Source organism: Semicossyphus pulcher, unplaced genomic scaffold (genome assembly GCF_022749685.1).
Source record: "Semicossyphus pulcher isolate SPU_LCO1_2020_fin unplaced genomic scaffold, fSemPul1.0.p SCAF_17, whole genome shotgun sequence".
In the NCBI taxonomy this organism is placed as follows: Eukaryota; Metazoa; Chordata; class Actinopteri; order Labriformes; family Labridae; genus Semicossyphus; species Semicossyphus pulcher.
Genome location: NW_027211681.1, coordinates 18003944 through 18020742, shown reverse-complemented (window position 1 = coordinate 18020742; position 16799 = coordinate 18003944). Strand labels below are relative to the sequence as shown.

Below are 16799 nucleotides of genomic sequence, written 5' to 3'. Positions count from 1 at the left end.
TTATTCCCTTCGTCTGCCTCTGACACACGTGTCAAAGGCAACACAACAGCCTGATGGATAGGCCTGTTTATGGATGCCAGTCTGCCTGGTAGGCTACTGATATTACAATCAGCACCTGTGTACCTGCTGTTCACACAAGCCTCTGTTATTCAGCGGAGGTCAGACAGACACCCGGCTCACATTGAAAAATCGATGTCCGACCCAGCGTATTGGAAATTGGAATTGTAAATGTGGTCTTGTGTTGTCAGAAAGGTCTGTGCTGCATTTCAGATGGTAAAAACGGATCCATATGTTGTAGAGTTTGAGTAAATATGTGTGCTGTTGAACCTCATTTTATGTGTATTTGTAATCACACAATGCCAAAGACTGAATGACTCAGACAAGATGTTCATTAGAGCTGTTAATCCCTTAAAGAAATCCAAGAGTAACTCTAACCAGATGTGTGTGTTTGCATGATGGAAGCAGATAGCATTGATGTGTTCTCTGTGTAAAGACATCTCATATGCCGGAGAGCACACTGTTACATCGCTGAATTCTGGTGCTTTCATTGCCATTATGGTTAATGACCCATCCAGTCTGGTTGAAATGGCACATCCATAGGGACATTCTGCAGATTACTTACTCATCCAAGCCTCCTTTCTAGCAGACAACAGAGCTTTACTTGTGCTCTGCAGAAGCCATACTGTAGAATACAATGCAGTACAAAAAGTATTCTAATACACATATTATCTTTAATACTATAAAATTAAACCAAAGGACAAATAAGTTCTCTGAACATTCAGCTATCCATCTTGTTAAAAACACTTTATATCTGTTGCACACCAGCAATCACAGTCATATTCAGTCTTCAGCGATAACTGCACGCTGCCTTTGTTTACATTTTCCAGGGCAAATATTTAAAGTGAGTGATACATATGACTGTTAAAGAAAGCAGGAGGAGAACAACCACTTAAGCATGTGCAGGACAAAATCAGCAAAGCAATAAGAGCTTTGTCCACAGGGGGCGCCAAAATCAACACAAACCGAATGTTCCACACGGGAGCTTTAAATTGATCGTCTTAATTCCTATAATAATTTATGTTGCTTTAAAGCCGAACTAATTAAAGTTTTTAATTAACAATAAATCAAATGACACGTGTAATATGAAAGGGGACGCTTGTCGTATCCCACCAGACGATCATTATCACCACGTCTACAGTTCTCCTCAGGTTTATGGACTGTTCTTTGCCGTTGTTATTAGCTCTCACCGCCAAGCTGCTTTTGCAATTGCTATTCCTATAAAGTGATGACATGTCAGCTTTCTTTTACAGCTTGTTCCGCCTTAAAAGATCTATTAATTCTGCCTTAACAGCATACAACCCCCTCTTTCCTTAGACCATTGCATGCAGTCCCCAAAAAAGGGCCTTGAACAGGAACAAACTAGAGAGAATCAACTCTATGATCAGATACAGCATCATGTAGATGATAAGCACGTCTTCATCAAGTGTTGAACTTCACTAACTTCATCATTTATCTGCCTCCAGTGTGTCAGAAATGCTTAATAATTCACCTCACTTCTTTATAGCTGTGGCTCAAAATGCTTGTCACTGATAAACCTGTAGCCCCAATTGAGTCACCTTCAAATTCTCAAAAGTCTCCACAGCCATTCCTTTACTCAAGTCCTATTCTCTCCCTCGTCTTTTGCTTCGGACAACCAGGCCCTGAATTCCCCAAGAGGGGTGTACTTTTCACCCCACACCCACTTAAGCTGGTGACAATAGCCGGATTAGAAAAGAATTTACTTCAGCGAAGCCTCGCACCAACCCCAAAAAAGGCCTATCCATCACTAAATGGCAAAATGAGAGATTGAAGGAAAGCGGGGAGAATGCGATAGGAGCCGGTCAGCGATCTTAACCTGTCTGATGTTGGGCACGGTGGCTTATAGAGGAGTGCGGAGGGGGGGGGATAGCATTGAGTCTAAAACGGCTCCTGTGCTACCGGGCTGTCTCGTTGATTTTCTGAATATCGGTGAAAAGCATACACTTCTTTTTCTCCTTTTCCTAATGTGCAAGTGTTTACCGTCGAGCTTGACAAATCAAGGAATGTATTTAATCCCTTTTCAGTGCAGTCTCAACAGGTGCCCAGCAAACCTATTAAGGTCTTAAATGTAGCTGCTGGTGTCCTAGGTGTTCGTTTTATACGGACTGTATCTTAGTACTCAACTAATCTTTGTTTTAGTGAGTGATTCTCCTTACTTTTCTATCACTTTCCATTAAAGATTATGTTTAAAGTTAACACTTGCTCTGCATAAAAAAACTCTTTATTGTGACATTTCATTATTACACTGTTAAAAAATCCAGTTAAATTCAAGCTTGATTCAATTTTGAATTTATAATTTTAATGGTAAAACGTAAAGACAGCAAGGATCTTCTCAATTTGTGGATGTCTGCTTCATTTCACACCCCTCTTCCCCTCACTTATGTAGCCTTATCCATGCTTTGTTCCACGTCACCTTTGAGCCACTAACGCTGCCCTTTGTGGCCCCAGTCTAAGCTGTGATGGGGGTAAAAAGGAAGACCTTAGAAGATGAATGCTATCTGATTTTTGCCATCATGTATAGCACTTTGGTGTTGGAAAGGCTGTAGTATTTACTGAGGTTATTCTCTATTTATGTATCTCCCTACTGCCACCATTAGTTTTAATTACTGCCACTTGAGTATCTTATGTGTCAGGACCCTTCTGAGTCTTTAGCCCTCATATCTTGTGCCCATAGGCTGAATGTTTAATGAATTATCGCGCTGAAGTCTTCACTTCTCTTCTAATTAACCCCGAGACCACTGCAGCATTTCCCTAAATCCACACAGGACCTTTTTTTTTTTGTTCCTACTTCAAAAAGGCTAAGCAGCCAAGGAAAGGGAAGGAGAAAAGGCTAACCTGTTGGCAAACAGTGAAAAGGGCCAAAAAGGGGGTTTAATCCCTATTAGGCTAAACTCAGACTAAGTGGCCCCAAAGATCCTTTCAAAGGGGACTTTCTTCAGCGAGTGCAAACTCTCACTGGGTGACGTTTGGGACTGAATGCTTTGAGCCTTTAGGCTTCATAACCCAACACTTGCTGCTAGCTGGGCTTGTTTATTTTGCTTTAATTCTCTCACACTCCGGCGCAGCTCCTTAGTTCTATTTATTTGTCTTGACCTTGTAGTTTGTTTTACTTCCCTCGAGGCAAATAGGGCTTTATGTGTGACCAGAGATTACATCTTGAATTAGTTACATGATGGTGCAACAATTGTGCCTATCAATCATTGGTGGATACAAATGGTCTTTACTACTTATAATGAAGCCTGGTGACAAAGCATCCAGTATTAGCATTGTCTGTTTGAGCCTTCACATGACTCTTGTTATAACAGATAATACATTTAGGCTGCTTATTGGTAGATATGTGTACCACTTAAATAAGTCTTTAATGCTGTGTTAATGACAGAAATGTGCTTCAATTTTGTTGGTCAAAAATTTGATTTGAAAATTGGTACGACTCGTTTGCTCAATCTGAAGCTAGAGCCAGCAGCCGGCTAGCTTAGCTTTAAAAACTGGACATGAATGGAAACCAGTAGCATGGCTCTTTTCAAAGTTAACATAATACACCTTCCTGCTAGGGCTGTCACTTCTCCCAAACACAAAGTTCGAACGAATTCAACGTGATATGAAATCCGTTGGAGTTACAGAACCCCCCCAAGACAGCACGGTCTTATACTTGAAGCGTAGCTCTGTTTTGGGAAAAGCTAAATACGTAAGAGTGGTGGTACAGCAAGTGAGAGAGGACGGAAGTTTGTGTGCAGACGACATGTCGGGGACCGGAGCAGCGGAAGTGATCGGTGGCTATGTAAACAACAGAACTAATGTACAGTTTAGGATGTGTGTGTACACAATAAAGCCTACGCCTCCTCAAGACTCAAGCCGCACCCCCGTGTCTCGCTTGCTGCATGCTGCTGGCGTATTGAAATGACGGGAGTTAGCCCTGAAGCTAGCTACAGCAACGGCTTGGTTCGTTAGTTTCCTCCATTGGTTTGTAGCAGGCAGGGTTATCTGCTGTGCTTCAATTTTTAGGGTTAGGGTTAGGGTTATCACTTTACAGTTCGAACTAATAATATTTCACCAGGTTCGAACGATATATATCGCATTTCCATTGCAAAGTGACAGCCCTACTACCTACACCTCTAAAACTCATCTACACATTACATCTTGTTTCTAGTGCGGTGAAGAGCAGGAGTATTTCTTGGCTCGGTGAAGCTTTGTGTATTTGCAGTCGCCATATTATGCCAGGGAACTCTAGATATGAAAGTGGGTAGTATGCATTGTCTTATCTAACTCTGGGCAAGAAAACAAACAAGCATGTTTTCCCAAAATGTTGAACTTACGTGTCGGGAGAAGTTCTTGTTTTCACTGCTTACCAAGCTTGACAACTCCAATAGTTCAACAGTCACGGAGCGCATGACTGGAAGGAGATGGTGTTCTAGCCAACTGGTTAAATCACGCAAAGGCTACAGGAGAACTGTTGGTGTGTGAAAGCAGAGTCATGTGCTTGCACTGTCTTAATGTCATGTGAGTGCAGGTTCTTATGTTGTTTTCCTCTTGAATGACTTTACCCCGTCCAAACTCTCCGATCACACGCCTTCTACCTGTCATGGCTTTGGATTGAAACACACACTTAAGAAACCTTTAAAATAAAAACATGTTTCTTCTTCTTTCCACTACAGTCCTCTCGTCCTATCTTTTTTTTTTCTGGCTATCACTCAATCTCAAAAGCAAAATCTGTCTTAATTGGCTCCAGAGGGCTCTGGGAGGCTTTGTGTCAACGGTGATGAGGGTCCTGATTGGTCCAGAGGCTCAGGCAGCCAGCAGACCCTTGTTAGTGTGTCGGGGCCCTTTGCTTGCTCGTTAGTCCGATGAACTCATTTACTGATGGGGGGTGACAAGGCCTCGTTTACCGGGGTGGAACATGGGGATGGTGGGGGCTGTGTCGAGGGAGGGGGGAGGAGGGGAACGAGAATATGTGTGAGGAATGGTAAGAGACGAGGATTATCAGAGTAGTAGTATCTTTGTGGTTGCATCAGAGAGCGTCAGAAAGCCGTTGAATGTCAGCTTGTGTTGGGCTGTCTCATTTGCTGCTGCAGTTGAAGCGTCTGTCCACCAAAACTCTTCCACTTGAATGACTGCAGAATCAAACCATGTACAATAACCACACAGCACGGCTCTGATGTAGATACACGCAATGCTTTTATGCATTTGTGACTTGAATGGAGGGTCTTTGGAGTCTGTAACCAACCTCCATTGTCCATTGTTTGTCATGTTTTTTTTGACACGGATGGTAGACAGCTTTGGGGAAATGAAAAAGCAATAAGCAACTCTTCATGCTGTTTAGTCCACAGGTTTTTTTCTCTATGAATTCTATCAAGTTCTCCCAACACTGCTTGTCCCCAGTCTCCGTTTTTGATGTTGATGGATCACCTCTCTTCCTCCCGCTCATTAATTTCATCACCTTATCTCCCACACCACTTCATTTGACCAAAAGGTAATAATAAATCCCTCATCCATTATCCTTTAACCGAGGCAGCCGTGCGGAAATACTTAATAACAGGCAACAAATTGAACTTCAATCACCTCATTTTCCTTCAAGGATGCACGGCGCATTAAACCCAACCAGCAAATATGCATACACCACTTATCAAGCGCTGTTTACGAGCCGCTTCAACGCAAACAAAACTATCTCTGACTTTTATTTGATTTTATGACAAATAAGGATGATTAGAAATTGGCAGTGGCTTCTGTCGCCTTCAACTCGACGGTCTTATCAGCCCACAAACACACACATGCTCAAGCCTGGCGACGGCGAGCCAGCTGAGAGCCTCATCTATCTTGAACCACACGGCTGATAGTTGCTCTGTTGCTCCTCTTACTCTTTCCTGATTCAGCGCAGGTTCAATTAAATTCCATCTGTGTCACCGTGTTCTTCTGCTTGGCTTTACCCGTGTTTCTAAAGAGGCAGCGGTTGGTGTTTTTTTTTTTTACAAAGGAACGGGTGATGGAGAAGGTTCACTGGCAAAGACCGTCTGGGAGATGCAGCGGTGACAGTTTTTGTGTATGTGTGCGGTTACACACTCTAACCACAGTCACCCGGCCCCTCTTCATGTGTCCCTCTTCATTCCGCAGTCTTTTGGGCATCTGACAAAGACAAACGACAGTGCTTCAGAAATGAGCAGCAGCCCGGGCACACAAACAGGTTGAAAGAGGAGGAGGAGGGAGAGATGGAGAGAGAGAGAAAGCATTGCAATCAAGACCAGTTCCTTTGTTTTCTGTTTGGCTGCGTCCTCCCGCATGACGCTTTGAAATTGATCTCGGGACGCAGCAGACCTGGATCCATGGATAATGTTCCACTTGAAATGAAACATCAATAAAACTGCGCTTCATACTCAACCAATCATGTTGACGTAGAAGCGCCCGATCCATTTTATGCTCCCTTTATGGAATCCTCTTCTCATCCTCATTACATTTTTATTTTTATCATTTTCAACCTGAACAATCCTTTTTTAGTTCAGACACTAAAATGTAAATTGGACCGTTTCATTCCTTTTCTGCTTCTGTAGCGTCATCATCTCTTTGAGCTTGACTGATCCACTTCCACCGTTACTATTTATCACAGAGGAAGCCGCCGCAGCCATAACTCCAGCTCGGACAATAACCTCCACACCGCTGTAATTTGTCCAGACGTGGTCGGAGCGGCGGGCGCATTACAGCACGGATAGTTTGTCACGCTCCTTGTCACCCGCTCAGCTTTTTCATCTGCAAGGGAAAAAGGGCGCCGCCGATAGGGACAATGATCCTAGGAACGTGCAGTGCTATTTACAGCGTTCCGAGAGATTCATCGGCCCAGGGAAAAATATGATATCTAGCTGCCTCGGCTGCTGTCACATCTATCTGTGGAATCAGAGACGGCAACTCTATCAGTCCAACCCTGGGCATCATGTTGACATCCGTCACGAGGTCCGCGAGTGTCTATGAGTGTCTGTGAGTGTACTCCTGGGGATGAAATGAGTCAACCACTCCCTTTTTGGAGGTGAAAGGTCACTCACCAAGCATTCACTCATCATGCACCTGAAACCTTGAATTTCATTTTTGATCACATAGAAGCCGAGAAGCTGTTTTTTCTTTCCAGAAGAAATGGCAATAAAGTGTTTCACACCTTATCCATGTTACGGTACACGACATGGATATCTGACCATCATGTGTGTTAGTAGGGAAAACTATTCAGGGCTTTAAGCTTGTTTGCCACTGAAAGTCAGTTCTTTCAACTTGCAAAAAGACTGTTATGTGGAAATGAGCAGCAGTGCTTAATTATGTCCCTTACAGTCGGATTAGATATACAGATATAAGTATAGTACATCTTGGTACATCATTGCTACATCTTCCAATGTACCAAGTCTATTATATGTGCTAAATTAAATTTCAAATATTAAAACCTCAATTTTTGTGCAGACAAAAGGGCATTATTAAAAAAATTTGACTTAAGTTATAATCTCGAAGATTACAGTTTTGTCTCATTTGATGGCACCTAATATTGAGGTGCATACGTCCCAGATAACCCGACATCTACGGTTGGCTCCCTTTGTTACGGTTGTAACTCTTGATTTTCCTCGCTGACGGTCGCTTTCCTTTTTAGACTGTTTGCCTTCATCTGAGCGTCGAATTTGTTCCTTTTTCTTTGGATTTTCACTAATTTTTGAAGTTGTATCTGTAGTCATCGATCTTTTCTTTGTTTGTTCAGCCATAGTAGATTACTGTTTACTTGCAACACTTGCAGAGACCAGAAAAGCAGCCGCTTAGCTCCGCCTACCCTCTCTGGCAGACCAACCACTGCTGGCTGATGGAAAACACGTCACTAACTGGGTGCCGCTTGTGATTTTATCTGCGCATAGGCCACAGACACGCAGTCCATAATCATACTATATACTGCAAATGCAAAGGCTTTCATCAGTGGGCCATAGGCTCAATCACCACTGTGTAACCTCATTCTGCGATAGATAGAGACTTAACAGACATTTATTTAAATTAAAATTTTGAGATTATCACAATACAAATCTCATGATACAAAAAACATTTAACTGTCAAAGTTAATAAATGACCATCTGTATATTCATTAAAAGCTAAAGAATAAGCTTCATCTCACATTAAACTTCTATCTATTTTTAAACCAATGAATTCTTCCTTTGGTTTGTTGAGCCTGTTGGCTTTAACCTAATATGTGGGTCCTGTGTTATTTTTTAACACTACAATTTTTTTCCCCAAATACAGCCTGATGGACTGCAAGAGAAAGTTAGCTTGATACTCTGGTACAATGCATTGAATGTTAAATTTTATGTTTGATATTGTACACAGTCCCTTTTAAAATACATATTATTATTAATGATAATGTACCGTTTAAGGGGAAGTCCAACATTTTAGGAAATTTGCTTATGTCTTTGTTTTGCAACAGCTAACTAATAAGGTTGATAATGTATAATGTGTGTACACTAAGATGAAGCTACTGCCAGCAGTTTGCTAGCTTAGCTTAGCTTAGCTTAGCATAAAGATTGGAAACAGGAAAATAGCTTGCCTGGCTCCGTATACAAGCTGACACAACCTCCTCATCAAAAGCTGACTATGAACATTTAAAATCACTTTTTTAATATGTGTGAAAACAGAGGAGTGAAAAGAAGGTAACATCTTCGCTCAAGGACTCTTTCCCTTCTCACAGATATATCAGCTGGCCTCATCAAGTATTTTTCCTGGATGAGTCCTGCTCTGTCTTTTGATGTGGCTGGCTACAGGCTGACATGACTGATATAGTCAACTTTGAGTTCCTCTTAAGAACGATGGTGGATGCAGCACCAGCCAGCTTCTCCAAGCCTCTAATCCACATTTAATTGAACTCCAGAGACCTTGAAGTGAGTCCGCGATGCAGGCAGGTCTTATTCCTCACGGAGGCAGCGAGGGAGAGGCTCGCCTCAGCTGGCTGGCAAAGACCTCAGCTGGTCCCCTCTGCTGTCCCCTGCTTTTAATGAGCTCCTTTAACACTAGACCTAGCTTGCTCGCTGACATTTGAATATTTTTGATTAATAACTCGCGCTATGACAACCTAAAGCATCCCTGTTACCTTTTCCGCCGTATCCCCGCGCACCCGCTGTCAGAAGGCGCTTGTGAAACTGAAAGCAGAGGTTGAAACAAAAGCCTAGTTAACAAAGCAGTGCTAAGTAGGCTAGCAGCAGATCTAAACGCTGGATTAGTAGGAGTGGGAATCACAGGGGCAGGTCAAAGCATCAGGGCCTGTCAGGCACAAGTTACCCCGACAGCCACCGTAACCTCCACGGGGACAGATTACGCTCAGCTCATCGGAACATTTTAAATGTCAAGCTAGCCAGCATCATGTTGTTTGACCCCTGTGTCAGTTACCATGGAAATATAGAATATAGACTAATCAGATGTTAAGCATAAAATAGTCTCATCTTGTTCACATTTAACAATTACAACTCTCTGTATAGAAACAGTGTTTCTGATGTTTCCAGTCCCTGTGTCCTGTAATATGGATTATCTTTTAGTGAACTAAACAGGTCCTTTACTACCTCCAGATGAATGGGGCCCATTCTCTTGCTGAAGGAATCTCTTTTTCATTGAGGCTGATCAATATAAGACATTAATCGTGCTGCTCAGGCCGTCGTGCCTTCACTGTGTGAAAAATGAACCGACCTGCTCCTCCTTTCCTCTGATCTCTTCTCTCATGTTCTTATCCCGTGTTCATTTTCCCCATTAATCCAACCACCTTCCCTTTCTCTCCTTTTTTTCCCTCTTCTGTTTTCCAGATCCTCGCCTACACAGAAGGTCTGCATGGAAAATGGCTGTTCACCGAGATCCGTGCTGTCTTTTCCAGACGCTACCTCCTGCAGAATACTGCCCTGGAAATCTTTATGGCCAACAGAAGTAAGACGGCCCCTGATTATTACCAATATGTGACTGTTTTAATGAAACCCTGATGGATATAAACACACATTGTGAAGATGATCCTTGATCTAACTGGACATTTATCTGTGCCTCTCCACAGCTGCAGTCATGTTCAACTTCCCAGATGCAGCCACCGTCAAGAAGGTGGTCCACAGTCTTCCTCGTGTTGGGGTGGGCACGAACTTTGGTCTTCCACAGACCAGGTGAGACACACAATAACTCTTGGCCCGTTGCGTTACACAACATTGATCCTGTTGTTTTTATGCAGCTAACTGAGTGATCCCCCTCCCTGCTCTGCTGTCACATGCACACATGGGTTTGGTCACTGATCTGTCCATCCCTCCCGCTCTCTCCAACCCTGCCCGAACATAATTGGCTTCACACAAACACACTCCAGTTCATTTATTTATTTCCATCAGTGTGAGGGAAATAGCTGCTTGTAAGCCTTCGGGGCACACACACCCTCCTCCCCTCACATCATGTCTACTCTGTGTCCAAGAGGTGCTGAAGCCAAACCCAGCTACCAGCTTTTTTGTTAGACACATTACATACCGTGAAATCTGGAATATTTTGGGGGTATCCCAAAAGGTTTTCTGTCGCTATTTATTAATAAAAACGTGTGTACAAGTTATTTCAACACTATTTCAATTTATTTTCATTTAAACAAACATTCAAAACACACTCACAAATTATAGCCTACCATTTGTTTTCGCCATGTCGAGTTTGCAATCCTTCTAGCTACCGGTGCGGTAGCTGGCAGCTTACGTTGACGTTGATTGTTGTGAGGGTGGCGGCTGCTATGGCGATCATGATGGTGCGTGTCCGTTACGAAGCGTTAGCAACAATCATGTTAATTTTCCTCGCTTAAAAAAAAACAGGGAAACAGCACTGCGGCATATTGTTAATAGTTGACTTGTAGCTAGCCGTATTAAACTGTGACAGTTTAATACAGAGATGTGACGTCACCACTTAATAAGCGTATATAGCACCATCATCTGAGTAAAATACTGTAACACAATAACATACCTCTCTGCGTTTTATACTGGTATATTGGTCGCATAGGACGAAGCTCACTTTTTAGATGAATAAAAATGTATTAAAAGTGCGTCTCATACACCGAAGAAGCAACCTCATGAATATCAAAATATTGTGGATTAGGTAAAAGATATTCAGTACATGGAAACTTCAAGTCTGTTTAAGTTTATTTTCGGACGTTTGCAGACCTTTATTTTGAAAGTACAAAAATAGAACTGGGAAAGACTAAAGAGCACAAAGCAAATCCAAACACTTGGTGAAGTATTAATCTTTCCATAAACAGTAGGGATCTGTTTCAGTTTCGTACTTTTATATTGTGAAATGTTTGTCTCATTAATCTGAGTTATGACACTTGTTGTCTGGTGAGATATGTGAACATTTTGGGGAGGTAACGTGTCCGAGACAGGGAGATTTAGGATCCATGGGAAATGTTTTCTTAATATTAGGAAAACAAAAAATGCTCCACGTAGCAACGGTGAAAACTGAAGGCTGTGAAATCAGTCAGAGTAAGAAAGAGCATCCGGGGAAAATGAGGCAGTGCGGATGTAAGGTGGAGTCTGTGTATTACACACACACACACTTACAGAGTTCAGGTGAGAGAATCTTCGTGTGTGAGATTGTTGTGTTCATTAATCAAGCTAGTTTGCAGGCCGGGGACACCTTGCTTCTTTGACCTGAGGACAGCTGTACAGGGCAGCTCAGTGCACGCGTACACACACACACTAACACACACCAGCAAATACAACTAACAAAGTACGAATTATTTAATGTCCAGAATTTCAAAATAATAATTGTTCATTATACGTTCATTATCCATGTCAAATTGTTGCTCATAATTGAAAATAATTATACTTTCAAAACATGCAACCAAAATCAAGCACCTTCTTCGCCGTCTTTTCTGATTGGCTGATTGCTTAATTTTTTACCTTTAATTATACGAAAGAAAATACATAAACCTAAATGTAAAGTATGTCAAATTGCAATAAAAACAGGGAAAATAAAACCTAGTGCGTCTCGTGGCATTATAAGAGTCGTATTTTCACCTTTGAGAGGCCTAATGAGCATAATCTCACACCCTGACAGTGATTAATTCCATCATTTTCCTTTGTTTTAATTGGATTGGGGGTCATTTGTTTTTGTCCTTCTCCATACATCATGCCCTGGGCTCTGTGTGTGTGTATGTGTGCTCACATGCTCGCAAATACACAGCCCGATTTATTGCATATTTGTCTTCTTAATTAGCGAGACTGTAAGTTTGCTAGATTTCTCATATAATGACATTTGTATGGCAGAGATCTAATGAAGCCTTTTCAGTCCGCTAACGCTGCTCTTGTGATGTTTTGACAGACTTTGTCTTTGTACAACTTCACACTGTTTGTCCAGAGCAAGAAACTCTTAAAGGGCCAGCTCGCCGATTTACAGCCTCAGTCCTATCGTACTATTGCTAATGCCTTTATGGTCGCTCTGTGCCTTTGGAGGACGCTATCAGCTTCTCCAATGGGCCCTGGAAAACCTCCACCAGACTACATAAAGCGCGTCATCTGGCGGAGGCCAGGGAGCTTGTTAAACTACACTTCCTCGATCTAGGACGCCCGCCTCGGATGTCATGTCTCGTTCAAAATCGTCAGGTTTGAAATGTAGACTGCAGACCTGAAGATTTATTTAGACGATCCACCGGTATATTCTCGTCGTATTTTGGGTTCTGTACCGCTCTGAGCCGTTGCCTGCAGCAATCAATGTCCTTGACTGGAAAATGGTAGTATTTCGCTCCAGTGTCTCTCGCTGCGCCATTCCTTTCAGAGGGAGGGGCGCAATGCACTCTGGGTGTTGTAGGAATGTAGAATGGGCGAAACCACGAGCTGTTTGTACAACTTTCTCCACAGCTATGGCGCCAATTTCAAATATTATTGCTTCTATGGATTACAGAGAACACCAGCTTTGACTGACAGTGGCTCCTTTAAGTGGCTCCAAATAACTGTTTTCCTTTCTTCCATTTGTGCAGACGTATCTCTTTGGCGACACCAAAGCAGCTGTTCAAGGCGTCCAACATGACCCAACGCTGGCAGCGACGAGAGATCTCCAACTTTGAGTACCTCATCTTTCTCAACACCATCTCTGGTGAGGATAACGGCAGTGTGATGTTACTGCTGATTGTGGCACAGACCTGCCAACAGAGAACACAAAGTCCTTGATACTATAATTGTGTTACTCTACTTTTTCTTACTGTCCTTCCTTCCACTAGGTCGGACCTTTAATGACCTGAACCAGTACCCGGTCTTTCCCTGGGTTATCACCAACTACGACTCGGAAGAACTTGACCTCACTCTGCCCAGCAACTTCAGAGATCTATCCAAGGTAAGACACTCGAGGCAGACCCTCTTGCCTGCCTGTGCGCGTGTGTGTTGCCCATTTCGCCGCTGTGTTATGACTATCAAAGAGTATTAATCAAGCTCTTTAGGCTCTGATTGCTATCTTCAAATTTAATGAATAAAATATTTGGTTGTTATGGTCTCTAAAAAACATCTACAGCCATATTAGTGAGTTATTGAAACAATTAGTATTGACTTTATTTGACTGTACTCCTAATCTACTCGTCAGGTGGTTTGCTCAGTTTGAATTCTTTCAAGTCTGACCTTCTGCATCACTCCAGGAAGTGAAGTAATACTCCCTGGTAGCTCCAGGCATGGAGTGATTGGTCTTAAAACAATGAAGCCCTGCCCTAAGATGCTCCCTCACACATAAATACACACTCACACACAGCTGAAACTGCTTAAAAGACTCTCCCCCGTGCTGTAAGTAGACATGTAATTATTTACCTGCAGGAACTCCCTCTTCAGTCTTCTCCACTCAAACTGAAGAGAAAATAAGGTAAAACACATAATCTAAGCTCCTCTCGCTGGACTGAACATCAGTTGTGCGTAATGTAGTGCAGTGGTGGGAGGACAGAGGATTAGTTTTACAGTGAGATGATTGAGCGACTATTTAGCTGCTGGAACCAAAATGGCGGAATAAATCAGGCCTGGAAACAAAAAAGCGTGTGTTAATGGACAGGGGATGTGTTGGAGGAAATGCATTTTAGATGTACACTTTGTTCAGCATCCCATGCTAATGCAGGGTGAGGGATGGGTGGGGAATTTCACCTGTAGTGACACAGAATGGAAGATATCACAGTAACTGTGTTCAAAGCAAAGATAGCAGGGGGCTGTGTTTGTGTGGTTTTCTAGCGTTTTATCCCTCATCTTTATCAATCTAAGATATAATGTTCATGTTACAAAGGAATGTATGGCTGAACATAGTACTTTGCCATCAACTCTTTGTTGTTTTTGTTAATAAAACGGAGTGAGTTAAAGACAACTGCAGCCATGCTAAAAGGGGAGGATTTATACCTGAAAGCTGTGTTAAACATCAGCACAGAAACTCCACCTTAAACTCCTCTCAGCAGGGCCTGAAGCCAGCTGTGGAGAATTTACAGCAAAAATACAAGTAGGCAAAATATTGGCAAAATAATATTTACTGTAATGGAATATTAGTGCTCTATAAACATATGACATGGTGGTATCGGTTACACTATTGTCAGGCATAGCCCCCTGTCGTGCAGACAATGGTGCTTTTTAATTAATCTGCACAACTTCATGAACATGATATGAACACTAAAGCTCTTAGGTTAACTCAAATTAACTCAAAATTCAAAGATTAAAGGAAATTTTGCAATTGGTTTATGTTAAGAAATTCAAATCTGATTGCAGCGATTCCACTGAACATAATGAATCTTGACTTGTAATTGTGGTGTTTCAAATTATGCAATCTCAGTCAGCTATATTTTGATGACGATGTAGCCTCTGGGACCAGCGGTGAATATGTCCGGTTTAGCCAGCGTTTAGCGTCAAGGACTTCCAGCCAAGGCTTCCTTCTCATTGTTTACAGTCCAGTTAGCAACTTGAGAAGCGACCTTTAGTTAATATCAAAAGTAAAGTGAATATTGGCCCTCTAGATATGTCTGCAAAATAAATGGCGTCATTTCTTGGGTCATTAAATCTCCCGGAGGAGCGCCCGTTCATGTTTCTGGTCTCTCACACTGTAAATAGTAAGTTACACAGAGGCTGCACTCTCGCTAGCTACAGCGGTATGAACCAAAAAAATAAATGTTTTTCTTGTGATTCACTTTAATTAACGGGTCTTAAGTTTGCCGAACTTACAATAAGATGCAGATTAGTAAAAAGTCAAAATGAAGCTTTGTCAGGTCTGTCCTCAAGAGGAGAAGAAAACTACTTTTGAAATGCTCGTTTGTTGAACGGAGGTCGGATCAATTATTTCTGATGCATTTGAGGAAGTCGGGGAAATCTGAACGTTGAACGGCTTTCGTGACACAGCGTCAAGAGAATTTGTCTCAAGTTGAATTTTTTATCGAGAACGGATTGTTAGCTGTTAGCATGCAGATGTCTGTTTATAGAGATTAATAAGAAGCCAAGTCGTTCCTCCTGCTTTTGCTCTCCATGCGGACTGTTTTTCCTGAATACGCCGCAGCCTGCTGATACGTGATTGGTCTCGGACTACAAGCGTACTACAAACGGAAACCAGACGGAACGATTTCTACGTAGAATCTGTAAATAGAGATTACAAATTGTGTGGCTGTGCTTTCGGCTAAACAGTTATTAAAATGCATTAAAATTGAAAACAAAGAGGGTGAGAAAGAAATAAAAATATGCCCTCAATATTCCCATGCAAGACAGTAGCCCTGCACATTTACTACAAACACACGAGCCGTCCACTCACACTTCCATTCTTTCACAGCTTCCTGTCATACACACTCAAACACCCCAACAGTCAACACCTCGTCCCTTAGGTTCTCCCTGCTCCTGCTTTCACTTCCGATCTGCTCCTCTGTGCCCCTGTCCTCTGTTTTTATCCCTCCCAGTGTAGCTTTCCCCGCTGCATGAAGCTGCATAATTCCTGTGTTTATCTGGCTTCATGTTGCCCAGTAGGCTGAAATGTGACAGATGTAGTTGCCCCACAAACACACACGCACAGACTCACACAAACACGCAGCCCTCCTCTGGTTTCTCTGCTCGTTTCTGCCTCCTGCTCTTCTCCTCTGCACCGCCTTGGAGTTTGGACAGCTCAGCCTCTGTGCTCAGTCAACCCTCGCAGCCCCGGGGACCGAGTGAATGAAGGGGAGATGGGTGAAAGGAGGAGAAACGGAGAGACAATCTGAGAGCAGAGAAAAAACAGGAGGAGAGTGTGTAAGAGACGAAGAAGAACAACATCATCATTTGCCGTCGTTGCACTTCTTTTCTCCTCGGAGCAGCAGAGTGAGAGGGAGGAGGGAGCGGGGCCAATCTTTATTACATCTGTTTTATTCATGTTGTTGACACACGTGTGATATCAGTGTATGACCACTGGAGCGTGGCAGACTGCAGTGTCTGGAAAAGGGCAGGCAGCACTGCACAATCAACCCCCACCCCCCTGATTCTGCACCCGCAATCATTTGTGTTTCTTTTCTTTGCATCCAAACGTTTTCTGACCTTCACGTTGAGTTTTTTTTTTCTTCCTGCCACGTCTGCCACTTCCTGCTTTGTTTCCTCTTTATTGTTTCCTTCTCTGTCTCCCTTTCTCACCATCCACATCTCTCTTATCCCCCCCTCCTCCCTCCTTTATGTCACGTTGGTGGCTGTCTCTTATAGAAACAGGTCATCTGAGAAGCCGGCAGTGACATTGAGAAGCCAAATTGCCATGAACGCGCGTGTGTGCGTGTCACACAC

At 42.7% G+C, this 16799-nt stretch overlaps 1 protein-coding gene across 2 annotated transcripts in view; it reads left to right on the top strand.

The window, feature by feature from the left end:
• Window positions 1–16799, top strand: part of lrba (LPS-responsive vesicle trafficking, beach and anchor containing) — a 226148-nt gene that overhangs the window by 149417 nt on the left and 59932 nt on the right. For both annotated transcript variants that reach the window (XM_069665172.1, XM_069665171.1), the window contains 4 exons: window positions 9867–9984; window positions 10106–10208; window positions 13043–13158; window positions 13283–13395. In XM_069665172.1, the coding sequence (XP_069521273.1) occupies window positions 9867–9984; window positions 10106–10208; window positions 13043–13158; window positions 13283–13395 (450 nt within the window). The remainder of the gene's footprint in view (window positions 1–9866; window positions 9985–10105; window positions 10209–13042; window positions 13159–13282; window positions 13396–16799) is intronic.